The sequence below is a fragment of the Medicago truncatula genome, chromosome 1 (genome assembly GCF_003473485.1).
Source record: "Medicago truncatula cultivar Jemalong A17 chromosome 1, MtrunA17r5.0-ANR, whole genome shotgun sequence".
Taxonomy (NCBI): domain Eukaryota; kingdom Viridiplantae; phylum Streptophyta; class Magnoliopsida; order Fabales; family Fabaceae; genus Medicago; species Medicago truncatula.
Genome location: NC_053042.1, coordinates 40,894,352 through 40,912,397, shown reverse-complemented (window position 1 = coordinate 40,912,397; position 18,046 = coordinate 40,894,352). Strand labels below are relative to the sequence as shown.

The 18,046-nt window shown below is 34.6% G+C and overlaps 3 protein-coding genes across 7 annotated transcripts; 2 read left to right on the top strand and 1 right to left on the bottom strand.

Annotated features, from left to right (window-relative positions):
* Positions 1–4,331, top strand: LOC11410053 (formin-like protein 11). Its single transcript, XM_003591092.4, has 4 exons — positions 1–1,992; positions 2,094–2,284; positions 2,595–2,830; positions 3,478–4,331. Exons 1-4 carry the CDS (start codon positions 419–421, stop codon positions 4,204–4,206), a joined length of 2,730 nt encoding a protein of 909 aa, XP_003591140.1. The 5' UTR covers positions 1–418; the 3' UTR covers positions 4,207–4,331.
* Positions 4,332–5,430: 1,099 nt separating this feature from the next.
* Positions 5,431–12,387, top strand: LOC11415668 (ATP-dependent DNA helicase Q-like SIM). 5 transcript variants are annotated; one of them, XM_039829442.1, is made up of 17 exons: positions 5,431–5,586; positions 5,653–5,726; positions 5,912–6,489; positions 6,852–7,071; positions 7,182–7,292; positions 7,521–7,710; positions 7,790–8,096; positions 8,975–9,192; positions 9,517–9,573; positions 9,816–9,896; positions 10,060–10,123; positions 10,235–10,388; positions 10,464–10,547; positions 10,948–11,038; positions 11,247–11,363; positions 11,481–11,573; positions 11,833–12,387. In XM_039829442.1, the coding sequence occupies exons 3-17, from the start codon at positions 5,919–5,921 to the stop codon at positions 12,157–12,159; spliced, it is 2,685 nt and encodes an 894-aa protein (XP_039685376.1). In that variant the 5' UTR covers positions 5,431–5,586; positions 5,653–5,726; positions 5,912–5,918; the 3' UTR covers positions 12,160–12,387. The 5 variants fall into 5 exon arrangements, with proteins under 5 accessions (XP_039685376.1, XP_039685380.1, XP_024638452.1 ...); XM_024782684.2 differs by lacking the exon at positions 5,431–5,586 and adding an exon at positions 11,713–11,727 and having other exon boundaries at positions 5,599–6,489; positions 11,833–11,971; XM_013613596.3 differs by lacking the exon at positions 5,431–5,586 and having other exon boundaries at positions 5,610–5,726; positions 5,818–6,489.
* A 2,043-nt stretch (positions 12,388–14,430) lies between these two features.
* On the bottom strand, positions 14,431–17,839 carry LOC11416663 (autophagy-related protein 18a). Its single transcript, XM_003591089.4, has 4 exons — positions 16,947–17,839; positions 16,014–16,221; positions 15,690–15,816; positions 14,431–14,768 (listed from the first exon to the last, which is right to left on the bottom strand). Exons 1-4 carry the CDS (start codon positions 17,676–17,678, stop codon positions 14,678–14,680), a joined length of 1,158 nt encoding a protein of 385 aa, XP_003591137.1. The 5' UTR covers positions 17,679–17,839; the 3' UTR covers positions 14,431–14,677.
* Positions 17,840–18,046: the final 207 nt, after the last annotated feature.

Sequence of the window (18,046 nt, the reverse complement as noted above, 5' to 3'; positions counted from 1 at the left end):
TCATAGCTTATATTGCATAACTTTTCTGACAAATACATACATGATAAAAAAAGCATACAAGACAAAAGAATTAAGTCAAAGTGTAAAGAAAGAAAGATTTTCCAAAACAGGTTTAGTATGCATATGCATTAACAGTGCCTTATTGTAGGGTAGAATTTATTAATGATAAGAAGAGATAAGAGTGTAGGAACAGGGAAGTAAAGAAGGCCTGGTACAACTACAACTGCCAAAGGTTCAGGGGTTCCCTGCTTTGCTTGGAGTAGCATTAAAGACAGTACTGTTTCAGATCTTATTTTCATTCACCAGCACTAACCAAATGAAAAAATATTCATTTTTTTTTATGAAAAAAACAAAAAGGAAACAAGCTTTTATAAGAGGAAAGCTGCATTAACTTTTAGTTGGAAGAAAGAAAAAGAAAATGAGTTGTGGTTCTGAGCTTCTTACCATGATCTTCATCATCATTATCACACTCTTGGTTCCTTTATCATCATCACAAAGGACTCACATTTTGAGTGTTGGTGCTTTAATCAATGCAGCTGGAAGCTTCCATGTTCATACTTTACAAGATAACTATTACATGAAAGAACAAGAAAATGAAAAGAAGCAGGTTCAGAAAATCTCAGGTTTAGATGAGAATGAAGAGAAACAAGGTTTTATAGTTGAAAAGTTTAGATCTTTACTTGGTTTAAAGAGTTTCCACAAAAGGGTACCTTCTAAATCCAATGGTGATTCTGATTCTGATTCTGATCAGTTTCTCACACCATCACCTTCTCCATCACAAAACATTGAAGCTGAAGTTGAAGCTCCAGCTCCAGCTCCAACACCTTCTCAAGTAATGCACTTTCACCCTCATTCTTATCATCAAAAGCATCACTTTCATTGGAATCAACCACCTAAAAAGCTTCATCATGATGATAGAGGCAGAACCAAAAGAATACTAGTAGCTGTTTTTGTTTCTGTAGGAGTTGCTGCATTTGTTATTTCTCTTGGCTTAATCTTATTCTGCAGGAAAAAATTCACAAATCACAAAAAGAAGAAACCAAAAAGAACAATGCCTCTTTGCAGCAGCAATACCAAAGGAAAAACAAAAGGCAAGGTGAGTTTAAATCCAGGACTAGATCTGTTCTATCTTGATGCATTAGGTGAAGATGTTGAACAACATGCTTGTACTTTGACAAAGACTAGTGACAATAATGTTAGTAGTTCTTTTACTAAGGAAATTGTTTCTGTTCATGAAGAAGAACTAGTAATAAAAAATGAACATGAATGTGTTGATAAAATTGTTCATGAAGATTGTGATTCATCAGAAGATGAAAGCTTTCATTCATTTGTTGATTCACAATCAAATACAAGACTTTCTAATGCTTCAGCTGGTAGCCTAAGTGACACACAATCTTTGTTATTGTCACCTCAAAATTCATTTTCATTATTACCAAACCAATTACCTAGTTCTCCACAAAACACAAATGATTCTCACCAACCACCTTATAGTCCAAAACAAAAAGACCAAGATATTGAAAATGAAACCTTTGTCCAATGTCCACAAACATCTAATTCCTCTCCACCTCCTCCTCCGCCGCCACCACCAACACCACCATTGAAAATGCCACTCTTTACTTTACATTCATTAACAACTTCATCTAGAGTTTCATCTCATTCTCCACTCTCATTGACATCTCATACCTTATCTTCTCCTGTAAATTCAGAAACTTCTTCAAGATCAAATCTTAGTCCTGAAAAAGATTCATTTTCTCCTTCTTCATCTAACCCTACAAAATCTCCTCCACCACCACCATGCCCCCCTCCATTTCCAAGAGGAAATAGCAACAAAAATGCAAAAACACCACCTCCTCCACCATATCAATTCCCTCAATCACCACTTGGTAAAGATGGTACACCATTGGCTAAACTCAAACCACTTCATTGGGACAAAGTAAGAGCTGCACCAAATCGTACAATGGTTTGGGACAAATTAAGATCAAGTTCATTTGAGTAAGTTCAAATTTATTAGAAGTATTTATTTATATGAAAATGAATTCTTCATTTTTATTTATTTTTCACTGTTTTTAACCATATCATGAATTTTTAATCAGGTTGGATGAGGAAATGATTGAGTCACTTTTTGGCTATAATTTACAAAGTTCAATTAACAATGATGAAAGCAAGAGTAAAACACCATCACCAAGCAAGCATGTACTTGATCCAAAAAGGTTGCAGAACATAACAATACTCTCAAAAGCTCTGAATGTGACAGCTGAACAAGTATGTGATGCACTAATGCAAGGTAAAAGTACTCTTTAATTATTAACACTTGTCACACATAATAATTAAGTCTCATCTACGTGTTAAAATTATTATTTAATAACATATTCCAAACTCCAAAGTTCAATTTGTCATAAACATGCTGCAAATAAAACAATTTGTCCCATACTATGAATTATTAATAATATACATTACTGTTACAAAGTAAAATTGAACAATGATTTTGGTTTATAGAACTGTAGAAGCATGTGGTTTTTATACCATATTTTGAAGACAATTTATGGTCAAGTCAACATTGTCAAAGATGTTATTAAATTGTTTTGAAAAAGCAGGGAAGGGATTGTCTTTGCAACAATTAGAGGCATTGGTGAAAATGGTACCTACCAAGGAAGAAGAGGGTAAGCTCTTCAATTATAAAGGCAACATCAATGAATTGGGGTCCGCCGAAAAGTTTGTGAGGGCAGTACTTTGTGTACCATTTGCCTTTCAAAGAGTAGAAACAATGCTTTATAAAGAGACTTTTGATGATGAAGTTGTTCACCTAAGGAACTCATTTTCAATGCTAGAGGTAAGTGACCATGTATCCAAAATTTAATATTTAACCATATGATCTTGTCCTATTGCAAACAAAATATCAGCATCAATTTAGTCAATTTCAAAAAAGTGTAATCAATTTGCCTCTGAAATTATGGTCCTAAAATAGGACAGTTTGGTTATTGGAATCAACAAAAAATTAAAATCATTATTGATCATTTAAATAACGATACATCGAATTGAAGATGTGTTCAGTGTCTGACACATGTTAGTATCAACGTTGACATGACACCGATACATGTTGTTACATTTAATTACTTACATTTTCTCTTATCGAAGGTGTGTTCACTGTCTGATTTGTGTCTCTGTCGGAGCCTCATAGATCTTTTGAGCCAGTTAGTTTAGTCTCAAATTGTCTCACAAGTCCAATGATTTTTAACTTTAAGATCATCCTGAATTTCACTAGTTTAAGATGTTAAATTGGTGGTCTATTTATTTAACATGGACATGCATTACTAGCATATACTTAACTACATTGAGACCTGTAACAATTTGAGAAAGTGAAATATTTAAATGTCACCATGTGCATATGTGTCGGACACGCTTTTAATCTGAAGTGTCGGTGTTACATGGCTTAAACATTCTCACACAAACCTTGTGTTAATGTCCTATATATACCAGGAGGCATGCAAGGAGCTAAGATCAAGCAGACTCTTCTTGAAACTTCTAGAAGCAGTACTCAAAACAGGAAATCGCATGAACGTTGGAACGATAAGGGGAGGTGCAAGAGCATTTAAACTCGATGCTCTACTAAAGCTTGCAGATGTTAAAGGAACCGATGGCAAAACAACCTTACTCCACTTTGTTGTTCAAGAGATTGTTCGTTCAGAAGGAATAAGAGTTTCAGATAGCATAATGGGAAAAATAAGCCAAAAAAGTAACAAAAACCGAACAGAAGAAGAGAAAGAAGAAGATTACAGAAAAATGGGACTAGAACTAGTGTCTGGTCTAAGTACTGAATTGTACAATGTTAAAAAGACAGCAACAATTGACTTAGATGTTCTTGCTAGTTCTGTTTCAAATCTATACGATGGAATGGTTAGGCTGAAACAACTAGTGGAAAATGAGTTGCATGAAGATGAAATGTGTCATAATTTTGTGATGTCTATGAAGTTGTTCTTGCAATATGTGGATGGAAATTTGAAGGAGTTAAGAGGAGATGAAGATAGAGTGATAGCACGTGTTAAAGAAATAACAGAATATTTTCATGGAGATGTTAGTAAGGAGGATAATCCACTTAGGATATTTGTTATTGTGAGAGATTTTATGGGAATGTTGGATAATGTTTGTAAAGAGCTTAGAAGGTCTAAAACTCCACGTACCCCAAACCCTCTTGCTCCTTTTAGATAGATTAGACTTAGACTTTACTTACACTTAATTTCATGCATGTGTTCATAGGAATTAATTGAAATTTTTAAACAACTTGAGTGTAACTTTAATTTCATTTTATGGAGTTTTGGTATATGTGGACTTCATATTCTTTTACCTTTATTTTATATTGCTAGTACCTACTTTTGAGTTTTGTCAAAGTGTATAGTATCTAAATAGTTGCAATGCTTCTATAGATAAGCTTCTCTCATCTCTTATGTGAATGAATTATTGTTTCATAAAAGACAAGTAAATGAGTCGTTTGTTGAAATATAAGGATGCCAAATTATTGGTGGAACTATAAATAGTAAGCTTTTTGGAATTGTTGGGTTGAAACTTGAAAGATGAGGTGAAATTGAAAAGGTAAAAATAGCAATGCGTCCAAGAAAAATCCATACACCATTGACAATGCTCTAAGGTGTTGGGAGAGGAGGGTGGATGACGTCCTGACCAATGACCATATGTGTTCAATAATTGGTAGCTTCACTTTGTCATTGTCTAGCCCTTAATGGTGGCAATTCTAGTTAGCTTTATTATTACATGCAACACCTTTTATTTACGCTATATGTGAGGGGGTGTTTTTTTTTTTTTATGGTCGGGGTTCGAACCCCGGACCTTGCATATTTTATGCATTATTCATACCAATTGAGTTAAGCTCACGTGGACGAGGGGTGTTTAGTCTCATGTACCTCTCGAGAAACCACTTAAAAATTTATGGAAAATGCTAACATATGTCCTTAAGGCACATGTTAGAATATCAAAGATAATCCTTAGGGCACATGTTAGGATACCAAAAATAGTAAATTTTGTATTGAAAATTGTACTAATTTACTTTTCAAAAGATTGAAATTTAATTTTTTTTAATAAATACTTTCTATTTTTAGAAATCTTAACATGTGATCTTATTGCACAAGTTAGCATGACCCATAATTTATTAATATTATAAGACTTTGATTTAATAACTCCCATTTTATACTCTCCATGGTCTTAACTATAAGCAATTTTTTATATATTGAATAAATGATGTATATGCATATAATATAGACCATATATATCATATATTGAATGAACCTAAAAAAAATAAGAAAATGTTTATAATTAAGGCTGGAGAAAGTAAATCGATTTTTGACAAATTTCAACTTCTAAAATAGTATTTGAACATATCCCGAATCTATTATGTTGTGCCCACCTTATAAATTTGAGTTGAAGTTAAACCCTATCATATTCACAAAAGTACTTTAAATATGAAGGAAAATGGTCCTTATTCCATAGTATAGAATGCGTAGATTTGTGAGTAAAAACTTAATTGAACCGTCCAATTGACCCGGTTTAATCATAACCCAAATTCAACGTCAAAATCAGGTACAGTTTAATCATAACACCTCGAATAGTTTTTTGAAAAAATTTCCTCTTTTGTAAACTTTTCAGAATATCAAGAAATAGTAGATTTGGCGGGATTGTAACTTATCAGAACAATTGAAGAGTTCATCGTTTCAAATCAGGTATGCATTACGCTCTCATTCTCCCAATTCTTCACTCTTCTGTTAGTACAAACCCTACAATCTGACACTCAACACAATGAAACCTTCGTAGAATTCGAAAACCCATTGCGACATTTCAATTTTCCCCCAAAATCAAAAGCGGATTCTTTTAACCCTAATTCACGTTTTGAACATTTTTCATCAAGCATTGCGATGGATTCCAACAACAAATCTTCCGATCAAGTCATTTCAGAAATGGTTGAAATGGGTTTCCAGCATTCCCAAATTCTCGAAGCAATAAAAGTAGTGGGTCCTTCGATTCCAAGCGTTGTGGAGCATATCTTCAATACTAGTAATAGTAGCAGCAGTAACCGTGAACCATCCACAACCCATGTCACAAAATCAATTTCAAATAATGGGAAAGCTCTCAAAAAACGAACTTTTTCATCTTCTCTTCAAGTTCCAAAGTCCAGAACAATCAACCATTATTTTCAATCTAGTAGTAAAGTCAATGAGAAAAACAAAAATGTTGTTGTCGTTGATGATGATAATGATGATGAGGATGTGGAAGAGCACAAGGAGAAAGAGTTCTTACCGCGAATGGGATTTGATCATGATTCCGCAGTAGCTCATGCTATCGATGTTGCATCTGATTGGCAGCAAAAAGCTAGCATTTTGTTGCAAAAGCATTTTGGTTTTTCATCTTTGAAAAGTTTTCAGAAGGAAGCTCTCTCTGCTTGGATTGATCATAGAGATTGTCTTGTCTTGGCTGCAACTGGATCTGGTTTTGTTCTTTATCTTTACAGTAATGTTATTTGAACAATTTGAGACAACGAAATTCAACAACTTTTTAAATGGTTCACACACGTGGTTAAAGAAGTTCAATGAGTGGTTAATGAGTATGTCAAAACTTGATAACTCATTAACCATCAACTAACTTAATTAACCACAATTTTAGGCGTTTCAACTGTTTGTGAATTTGAACACTTGAAAATCTAGGTTAATCACATTTAGCTATTTAAAAAGTTGTTGAATTTGGTTGTTCTAGATAAAGTTTAAATGTCTTTTCTGCTATATTTATTTGTTCATACTTGCTCTGTTTTGTGCAGCTGTTGTGCATCTATTCATAGTGTTACTTTTTGGCAGGGAAATCTCTATGCTTTCAGATTCCTGCATTGTTAACTGGGAAAGTGGTGGTTGTGATTTCGCCTTTAATAAGCCTAATGCACGATCAATGCTTAAAGCTAACAAAACATGGAATCAGTGCTTGCTTTCTTGGCTCTGGGCAGCCTGATAATACTGTTGAAAAGAAAGCAATGAGAGGCATGTATAGTATAGTGTATATTTGTCCAGAAACAGTTCTAAGGTATGGTTAGGGTCATAGGGGTCTTGAAGCTTAGTCTGTATTTTAGAAGTCAACATTTGCTGTCTTTTTGTTCTTCTCATGTTTGGTATTTATAATACAATTCAATGTAGATTGATTCAACCGTTGCAGAAGCTTGCTGAAACCCGTGGTATTGCTTTGTTTGCAATTGATGAGGTACATTGTGTTTCTAAATGGGGTCATGATTTCCGTCCAGCTTACAGGTTTGTTATTTTTGTCCCTTATATTTATTCATTGTTTATGTATCAATTATTGTGCATACGACATCTTAAATTATCATAGCCTCTGGTTTGTGTGATCAAAGAACCTAAGAACAATTGATTTGTTAGTTGATTATTTCAACTATCAACATATCACGTTTATCCTGTTTGTGTATTTATTCTACTGTTTGTAAGTATGATATGTTTTTAAAACGCCTTCTCTTGTTTCAGCCGACTGTCTGTATTGAGGGAAAATTTCACTACTGGCAAGCTAAAATCCTTGAAATTTGATATACCCATGATGGCGTTGACAGCTACAGCTACAAAGAGAGTTCGAGAAGACATTTTAAAATCACTGCGTTTGTCAAAAGATACAAGTGTTGTTCTCACATCATTTTTTCGACCTAATTTACGCTTCATGGTGAGTTTGTTGATGACAATTCCTACACTTATATTTCTTGTTACTCCATAACACTTCAAATTCACTGCTCTTCAATCAGGTAAAGCATAGTAGAACATCATGGGCTTCTTACGAGAAAGATTTTCATGAATTGATTAAAGTATATGGTGGGAATAAGAAAGCTTTCACCTCAGGTGATGCAGATGGTGTTTCCATTAGCTCTGATGCTTCTGATACAGACAGTGTTTCTTCTGATGATGTGGACGGCAACCAAGATGACTGTGATGATAGGGATATTAATGTAATGCACTCTGGAAACACCAGCAATCATAAAAAAAGAAGAAAACTGACAATTGAGTTCCTGGAAAATGATGTTGACGTCTTTCAAAGTGCGGATGACTTGGATGGTACTGATCTTTCTGCTCTCTCATAGTTCATTACAAATAATTAGTCATGTTTAATTTAGAAACTGAGCATTTTCAGTACTATAGTAGTAGCTCTAAGCAGGGGGCGGACCTACGTTTGGACGAGTGTGGGCATTTGCCCCCACCGTTGTTCTGTACATATATTAATATATTAATATTAGGGTAAACAATTATTTTGTTCCCTAAATGTGTGAGATGTTGTCATTATAGTCCTTGAATGTATCGAAACTGCAAATGCATTCCGAGTGTTTCTTTTGTTTGTGATTTTAGAGACTAAATTGACTAACGAAAAAACAGATTTGAGGACCAAAAGATTAACAAAAAACACATTGGAGTACCCAAAATGACTAATTAAGATACACTTGAGGATATGTTTGCAATTTCAATACATTCAGGAACTATATGACAGTGCCTCACGTATTCAAAGGCCAAAATGGTGGTTTGTTCATTTTTTATTTTATTTTTTGGGTCTGAAAATGAATAAACGTTGTTTGTTTGTTGGTTTATTGAAAATTTGGTATCGGGCCCAAGGGCCGACTAATCCTAGGGGTCCAATCCCACCGTCCACTTGTGGGGGCCCCATTTAAAGCTAGAGCAAAGCTCTGTATGGACTAGCCCACCAAAATTTGTACCAGGGGGAATCAAACCTGAGACCTTGAGAGGAGCACACTCCAAGGTCCCAAGCCAACACCACCAGACCAACCCAAGTGGGTTTTGTTCGTTATTATTATAGAAAATGATAAATTGCTCAATGTTTTGTTTAATGTTATAATTGTCTATGTATGTTGGCCCCACTATGTAAAATTCCTAGATCCGTCACTACATTTAAGATTCCTAATTGTATGTTTTGGCTCTTTTAGTTACATGTGGTGAATTTTGTGTGCAACCTCCTCCCAAGCAATGTGAGTTATCTGAGACAATTGATACACCTACGAAACCAGAAAAAAGACTCAAAATGCTTAAGGAGCCTTTGGGACAAGGACCAACAATTATATATGTACCCACCAGAAAAGATACAGTGAGAATTGCCAAGTATCTCTGCAAGTCTGGTGTGAAGGCTGCCGCTTATAATGCAGGGGTATGCAGTATAATTATATCCAGCTTGTGTAATTAGATGGTTGTTTATATTTTGAATGAATCAGGATGATCATGTCTTGGCAAGAGAATTTCAATTCTAAGACACCATATGATGAAGTATTGGGAAGTAGAAAAATTTATAATTTTTATTTTTCTTCTGTTTCTCATTTTCAATTATTCTTGCATGCTCCATTGTAGATTTTGATTGAACCAAGCTCAATAGTTAATTTTGCATTATGATATATAAAAAATGTTTGCTGCACATTCTCCTGACACCATTTGATGATCTTTGAAACCAATTTACGAGTTCAATTTCTTTCTCCAGCTGCCCAAGTTGCATCTAAGAAGGACTCATAAAGAGTTTCATGAAAATACTTTAGAGGTATGGATCTGGTGCCTGAACAGAATATTTTAGATGTTTCAGTTCAATTTTTTTTAACTCAACTACTCACTTTTTTGTTTTTTGGGGTGTGTGGGAGTTTAAAGAGGGACTTATAAGGTTTTTATTTGAATTAACGTGGTCAGTTATCAGTTTTAGTATGTCATCTTTTAATACTACAGTTTTATATGCTGGGTTCAGAAATTAAGGTTTCACATGTTGTGCTTGTGTTTTATCATCTTCAGGTTGTTGTTGCAACAATAGCGTTTGGAATGGGAATTGATAAATCGAATGTTAGAAGAATCATCCACTATGGTTGGCCGCAGGTCTTTTTTTTTTTTCAAATACTTTTTTCTTGACATAATCAATTATAATTGAAGTTTTTATCTGTATTTTCTTGTGCATTCCATGTTTTATACTTTTGCTTCCTGAGTTCTAAAAAAGTTGTTTTGGAGATACCTAAAATATTTTTACATGTAATTTTATTAGAGTTTGGAAGCCTACTACCAAGAAGCTGGACGGGCTGGTCGAGATGGGAAATTAGCAGATTGCAGTAAGTTTTATTATACTGGACTATAATTTTTACCTGGTGATGCAATTTTCCGTTCTTATTCTCTTTTGAATTTTGAACTTATGTTGCTCCTTTGATTCACATAATAAGTAGGTTGCTTGTTGTTTTATTCTTTTGCTCTTGTATTTGGCCCCCATTTTCAACCAGTTCTATATGCAAACCTAGCAAGGAAGCCATCACTTTTGCCAAGTCGTAGAAGTGAAGATATGACAAAACAAGCATATATCATGTTGTCTGATTGTTTCAGGTTTGCCATGATGAATGTATCTTTGTCTTTTTTTCCGATATTATGTTAGGGCTAAATCTTATTGTATATGTGCAGATATGGAATGAATACTTCATGTTGTCGAGCAAAGATACTTGTAGAATACTTCGGAGAGGATTTCAGCCATCAGAAGTGTCTCTTGTATGTCAAGTCTTGTCTCAATGCCTTGCTGTTTAATTATCTATAACAGTTTGTCCTCGTGAGCTCAGCTCAGTTGGTAGGAACAATGCATAATATATGCAAGGTCCAGGGTTCGAACCCCAGACACCACCAATTTTTTTTTATCTATAACAGTTTAAGCTTCAGTCGAAGTGAAAATTTATTCTAAAATAGGAGAAACTTGAAATCCTTTGTATTTTAAATTGAACCAGTTGTCCGTATTGAATTACCTTGTTTATTGCATTAGCTTATCGGCTTTCTTTTGTAATCAAAGGATTATCTTGTGGTTGTATTTATTGGTAGAGTGTTTAGTTTTGAGTCATTTATATATTCATGTTAGCCTTTACACGTTCATTTTCATGATGAACCTACTTTCATACAGATGTGATGTTTGCAATAATGGACCACCTCAAAGACTGAATCTAAAAGAGGAGGCTTGTATTTTACTGCAAACTATAATGCTGGCCGGAAATGTATGTCTAATAGTTTCAGTTTGATATTTGTATTAGACCAACTACACTTGCATTTGTGTCTTATATGTGACTTTTATACCCAAATATTGACCCTTTGACTTTTACAGCATACTTTGTTTTATGGAATGAAACTGTCATGGACCAGAGATTGCATTCTGTACTGCATAAGTGGAAAGAAACTGATGTGTCATGAATGCTATTTTTTCAGGCACGTAGCTATTCCGTGGATTCCTCGGATAATGATGATATCCATTTCAATTCCAAGGATAGAAGACTAGGAGAGAGGCCAAGTCTAACGACGTTAGTTAGAAGTATAAGGGAGCAGGTAAACCTGTGTATAATTATCAGCTTGCACTGAGTTGTTGTTCTGGTGGATGCTTTATGTTGTTACGAATTCAAGAAACAAATTTTAATTGCTTCCATATATGATGGTCATACGCAGTTTCAAAAATTCTTAACCACTGATATACTGTGGTGGAGAGGCCTTACTCGAATTTTGGAAGCTAAAGGATATATCAGGGAAGGAGATGACAAGGTATACTTGCTTCAACTAGAAATAACCCATCCTTGTATATTGATATTATTAATAAAATTGCATGTTCATTGAATTATTTGTTGAAAGTGTTGAATTTGTTGTCACTGAAACTAAAGAAATTATATAAACATTTGCGCAGTGAGCCTACAAGGAGGTAATGTAACATAATGATCTTTATCTGCGCATATGCGACCTTGTTCCGTGCGCGTTGGTAATTCAACTGCAATTTGACCTCAAGTTTTCCACTGTACAATTGCAGACAAATGTTCAGATAAAATACCCGGACTTAACAGAACTAGGTTTGGAATTTGTGAAGTCCATAACTGAAGAAACTTTTTATGTTTACCCTGAGGCAGATATGTTACTTGAGACAAAAACTGACAAACCGTTTTCCTCATTCTCAGAATGGGGAAAAGGTTGGGCTGATCCTGAGATCCGTCGTCAGCGTCTAGAAAGAATGCAAGTTGATAGAAGTCCAATGAAGCGGCAGAACCCCAGAAAGCAAAGAAAGAGGAGAGTTAGAAAAACAAAACCTGATTTGAGGACTTCTCGGGGTAGATTATCAGCAAAACTCTCAAAAAAGTAACATGCATGCAACATTTTTTTATTCTTTACTCTTCTTTTTTAAAATATTTGTGCTCCGCCTCCCACCTTGGTTTGAAACTGATCAAAACACCCTCTTGTGCTTACTTTGTAGGGATGGGTTGTGTTTTTATTTTATGAATATGTAATTTACATTGAATTGAATTGAATGCCATTGCATCTTAATCAAGACAATAATACTTGGTGGAAATGCCTTTGAAACTGATCAAAACACCCTCTTGTGCTTACATTGAATTGAATTGAATTGAATGCCATTGCATCTTAATCAAGAATATTTGTTTGCTCAACATCTACCATGCAAAATTGGTGATAATGGATTAAAGCTGGCAGGAAAAGAAAAAGTAGAAAAAGAAAAGATAATTAATTCAAGTTGAAGAAATGTAGTAACCCCAAAACGAAGCAAAGTATATGTGTATGCATTGTATTACTCTTATGTCTCTATGAAGCATAACCATAATCTGTCATGGACATTGGCAAAATCGTTTTCGCCATAATAGGCTTCTCTGCATCGTTCATATTTTGTGTACCAAACCTCAAGAGATGGCAAAGGAAACAAATGACTTTGGAAAAACTAAAAATCATAAGGGAGGCTTTGGAAGAAGCAGAAGAAAGAGTAGTGAGATTTCAAGAAAGACATGATAGAATATTGAGTCACATAATCGCCTCTTACCTGACCAATGCAGAGGTTGTTGAGGCATTAGCAGGTGCTCGACAAAACATGAATCAAGCATTGGATTTTGCTGTTGAATTGAGGTCAATTCAGTTTAAAACCATTAGATCTTTCCCAGATGCAATCCATATGGTTAGTGATACAACCAATACACAGAGCTAAGGCTTTGGCCCCACTATAGGTGCTTGAATTGCTATATTTTTCTCCATAGTTTGGTTTAGATCATCATGCGGATTGTAATGTTCATTAGATTTTCTTGTTGCTTAGTTTTTACTTTTCATTACATATCACGTAAGGAATAAAACCCAGTAATTTCTGTCCATGTAAGGGCATCAAATTGCAGAATTTTTCTGCATGATTACCATTTTCTAACCTGTTTGGATTTCTAGTTCAATTAAGCAATGCACACATCACAAAAAAGGGATTATTCAAGGAATTTTAATTGCTCAAGAATTCGGATTTAATTTCTAATATTTAATGAGTTGATTTCCCATACTCACAATACATTCTACAAATTATGAGCATCAAAGCTTGAGTTTAATCCTTATTTCCTCACCAAACCTCATAGTTCTCCATTCCAATTCTTAGAACCTCACATGCAATGGGAACTTAGGACTTTGCAGCACAAAGAGGAGTAGAAGAAGTTTAAGAACAAATAATTAATATATACATATGTTATGATTAACATGATTGGAGGTCACTTGTGGTGTAGTAGAAACCCACTGAGTAGGTCTCATCCCACATTGTTTACTTTTAGATATTACAGATTGCCTCAGATTTTCTTCCTGACACATATTGTGCTGGGAAGTCTTGGCCTTTTGGTTTGTAATTCTATTTTAACGTCTTCAAAACAAAACAAAAAAATGTCTCTGACTGATGATGATGCTGGATGGAAGACATGGATACTTACTTCTTCCTAATAAGATTTGGATGTTATTCGCCCGTGAGCAAATTTAGTCTTATGTATTTAGCTAATTCGCTGAAAGTTGTTGAACTTTTAGTCAAGGAAATTTATATTCAAAGCATTATGAATCTCAATCAAGTAAACTTTCAATTGAGATAAACTATGTTATTTATTTAAATCTTTGAACTGTTGATAGTCAAGTTTAAAATTACTCATGACGAATGACCGCCAATGCGTGAAGATTTTTGTTTAATTGCAAATATGAACTTAAGACCAAGGCTGATAAAAGTAGTGGATAATTTATAGCTTATGATTGATGATAGTTGATCAACTAATTAAAATGTTTGGTAAATTTAGCAACTCAACTAGTTAATAAATTTTAAATGACATAAAAAGAAATTTTTAATTCAGAATAAAATTTATATCAATTACTACAAAACCAATCAATTTAAGCATTTAGAATTTAGTAATATTTTAAACTTAAATTCCAATTTGGTCCCTTCACTTATTTTAAAAGTTTGATTTGGTCCATTAACTTTAAAACCGGTCAATTTGATCTCTTAACTTATTTCAAAAAGTTCAGTTTAGCCTCTTAAATTTAGTCATACGAACGTATAGGCTATAAGGTAGTATAGTCAAACAGACCCACTGTATGTGAAAAGCTAGAATGTTTCTGAAAATAAGTAGCATAACAAAACCTAGAATATTTCTGACACAATTATTTTCAGAGTTCAAATCTTGAGCCAATTTTAATTGACACAACCAAGCTTTAATATATATCTACACAGCAAAGGATTGGATGACATTACTGGCTTTGCATATACTATATTTACAACTTAAGGTTATTATAAATAACGAGGTAAATGGAAATCGAAATAAAATTCACATCAATGCCACCGAAGATATATACAGAATCATGCACTCATACTAGAATGTCTCTTCTGGCTTTAGGAAATTGTAATACTCGAGTTGTGTCATCTCCCCACCAGTTACAGTGTCAAATTGACATCGATAGAAGCTGCATTAACAATTCAATAAACAATTGCATCAGATGTTTTAATTCTCAGGAAAAAAGAGCAGGCGAAAGATTATGATGAATGATGATAAATCGATATGGTAGAAGTTTATCATCTAAAATATGACCCCGGTTTTATATATTTGTTTTAAGATATAATCCCTCCCTCTCAAACCTAAGGTTTTTTTTAAGAATTTTATTGTTGTCCCAAAACTTAGGATGTTTTAGAATAACAATATAAAACTAAGCATATTTAACGTTATAACTCCACAGCAACTATGACTTTTATTGTTGTCCCAAAACTTAGGATGTTTGGAAAAAAACAATATAAAACTAAGCATATTTAACGTTATACTACCTTTACAACAACTATAGGCATGTATTAAATGAATTTTATTTTTATTAAATGAATTAAGGGCAATTGGTTAAATGAGTCTATACATGTCTAAATTTATTTTTTTCTTGATCAAGGATTAGAAGGAGTGATGTCTAAATTTATTTTTTCTTGATCAGGGATAGAGGGAGTGATGCGAACTTAATAAATACACATGAGCAGTGGTAAAATATAATCATGCAGCTAGTTGTTTGGAGCTGATATTGAAGAAGCATTTGAACCTTAAACTCTAAAAGAAAAAAAGAAGCATAATTTATTATATTCACAATGACTCTAGAAATTAACCTGATTTCTCTGCTACGATAAGACTACCAGTGGTACAAATCTTGATGATGCTGTCAGCCTATGTCAATTTTAAAGGGTAGTGCACACGGGTATGTAAGTAAATTTTTAAAAGTTCAGTTTTCAAATCATATTTCCACCATGCTAGTAGTCCTATGTGAATAATTCTAATATCCCTAAGCAACACAAGGAAAAAGAACGAAACAACGAACTAAAAAAGGCATGGAGATGATCCATTACTGAAATACCTGCCATCCATGCCAAGTATTACAATTGTATTTTTCTGATGACCAAAGGCAACATGATATTGTAAACCTTCTTGCAAGCGAAATTGAGCCACGGACCACTCTGAGCTAAAATACCTAGGTAACACACCTACAAAACACACAGAATTAGGACAATTGCAAGCAAAAACTTGTTCTATCAAAAACCATAATTTCCAAACCAAACAAAACCCTGGGCTGATGCAACAACAAATGGCGTTATGGTTGTTCAACAGTTACTTAAAAAAACATAATCTCCATACATGATAACTAATGAATGAATAACTAACAGTGGACAAATGCACAAACCTCTAATAAATGAAAGAGACGAAGCCGCCGACGGGCTAGTAGGACTAGACTCGGATGTAGTATGCGATCTGTCGTGCCCCAGCAATCCCGAATCAACCTTCAAGTTGAAGACATGAACGGTTCCCTTGTCACTTGAGACAGCTAACCACTGTGCACTGGAAGAGAAGGCAAGGCTATATATCTCGGCTCGGTCAGCACCTCTCCGTACCTGAAATCATCATTCCCATTCAAACTTCAAAAACAATTGAACTCATCATATACACAAAACAGAAGGAAAAAAAAAAACCAACCAACATCCATGCTGTCAATATCACGCTATAGCGGAATAGCGTAGCCGTGCTGGATTCAGCACAACGCTTTTGGCCTGCGATATGGTGTCAAACAATAGTGGTTGTGGCAGCCGCAAATTGCGGCCCAAACCGCTATCGCAGCCACTATTAGGGTTTTGGACTGAAATTCCTCAAATCCTTTTTTTAAAATCGTTGTTTTTAAAGGGTGTAAATGTCAATTCAAACCCTTTCAAGTGTAAAAATGTTCTATTCTTCATTCTGTCGTGTTCTTGCTCTTGTTTTGTTCAGTTTTATGTTCTTCTCTGTTTATATGTTTTATTGCTCTGAACCTAAGGTTCTTTAATTCTGTGTATCTTTTGAGTATTTATGCCTACTTTGTACACTGATTTTTTAGTCTTTGCAATAACGGCTATCTATCCCACTGTCCGCTGTACTGCCATAGCATTTTATGAGGTCGGACTAACAACAACATAACCAACATTTCAAAACAATCAACCTATATTTCTAGCAGTATTTCAAATCCTAGTAACAAAACTAACAAACAAATTCTGAAAAATAAACTAAACTACTAAACAAACTAAAAAAACAAATTTTTAGATATATGTAGCATCAGAATATGAAAATGCAAAAAATTCAAATCTACCTCTTGAAGCAAAGAACCATCCAAGGTATTAAAAACCCTAACAAGAGTCCCTTTGGAGCTTGCAGTAGCAAGCAAACGTCCGTCTTGGGTTATAGCAAAACACGCAATTCTCGAATCATGTGCCATTATGAACTTAGTTCTCTTAGAAGCATAATGCTCAACCCTAATTTGACCCTTCTGCAACCCAGGACAAGCCAAAACCATAGTTCCCGAAACATGTGAAACTTCACATAGCCCCGTAGGATTAGCAATAGTTTCAATTTGATGAAGAACTTTAAGATCAGCAAAATTGTAAACAAAAATCTTATGCGCCAAAACAACGACGATTCTATCGCGACGAAGACGAACACCTTTCACCTCCGAACGAAACGACAACTCTCCGATACACCGTGATTGATGATCGTCCCAAATCATCACCTTGTTTGCTGGATAACGTGGGTCTGATCCACCGCCGACGAAAGCGAGGATGTTGCAACGGAATAGCATGTGGACTAAGCCAATTCCGCCGTTAGGACCAAAATCGCGGCGGAAAATTTCGCGGAAGGGGTCGCAGTTGTAGATGCGGAAGCCATGATCGGTGCCGGCGGCGAAGCAGCCGGAGTCTTGGTTGAAGGAGAGGTGGAGGACGTTGGAGGTGGAATTTAGGGGTGGATTTGGGGAAGTTGGAATTGGGGTTGAGGATGGTGATTCTTCGGAATCGAGAGGCATTAGGGTTTGAGAGGTTTGAGACATTAATTAATTGAAGATTAGGGTTTGAAAATTGAATTGAAAAATTAGGGTTCTTGAATTTGGGGGAAAAAGAGAAGAGAAGAGAAGAAGCTATGTTTAGTAATAAGTTTATGTTTCCAGGTGAGGTTGGTTGGTTGGGTTGGATTGGGTTGGGTTGCTTTTACTTCTTCTTCAAGGGACATATATACGTATACATTGATGTCATGTTATATTATATGTACAGTTAATTAAGAAACTACTTTAGCCCTTTCAAAAAAAAAAGAAAAAAAAAAAGAAACTACTTTAGCTATATTTTTGTCAATAAAAAGATTAAACGGAATATCTTTCTAAATGTTATTATTTTAATAAGAGAAATGTTAACAAGTCTCCTG

What these genes read in the sequence shown, in the direction of transcription:
- LOC11415668 (XM_039829442.1), top strand. Translation starts at nt 5,919, where the DNA reads ATGGATTCCAACAACAAATCTTCCGATCAAGTCATTTCAGAAATGGTT. An exon ending in GACCTAATTTACGCTTCATG is followed by an intron (nt 7,711 to 7,789) that starts GTGAGTTTGTTG and finishes CTCTTCAATCAG; the next exon opens with GTAAAGCATAGTAGAACATC. An exon ending in CTGCCGCTTATAATGCAGGG is followed by an intron (nt 9,193 to 9,516) that starts GTATGCAGTATA and finishes TTCTTTCTCCAG; the next exon opens with CTGCCCAAGTTGCATCTAAG.
- LOC11416663 (XM_003591089.4), bottom strand. Translation starts at nt 17,678, where the DNA reads ATGTCTCAAACCTCTCAAACCCTAATGCCTCTCGATTCCGAAGAATCA. An exon ending in ATGGTTCTTTGCTTCAAGAG is followed by an intron (nt 16,222 to 16,946) that starts GTAGATTTGAAT and finishes TGATGATTTCAG; the next exon opens with GTACGGAGAGGTGCTGACCG. An exon ending in ATACTTGGCATGGATGGCAG is followed by an intron (nt 14,769 to 15,689) that starts GTATTTCAGTAA and finishes TTGTTAATGCAG; the next exon opens with CTTCTATCGATGTCAATTTG.
- LOC11410053 (XM_003591092.4), top strand. Translation starts at nt 419, where the DNA reads ATGAGTTGTGGTTCTGAGCTTCTTACCATGATCTTCATCATCATTATC. An exon ending in TTAAGATCAAGTTCATTTGA is followed by an intron (nt 1,993 to 2,093) that starts GTAAGTTCAAAT and finishes ATTTTTAATCAG; the next exon opens with GTTGGATGAGGAAATGATTG. An exon ending in ATGTGATGCACTAATGCAAG is followed by an intron (nt 2,285 to 2,594) that starts GTAAAAGTACTC and finishes TTGAAAAAGCAG; the next exon opens with GGAAGGGATTGTCTTTGCAA.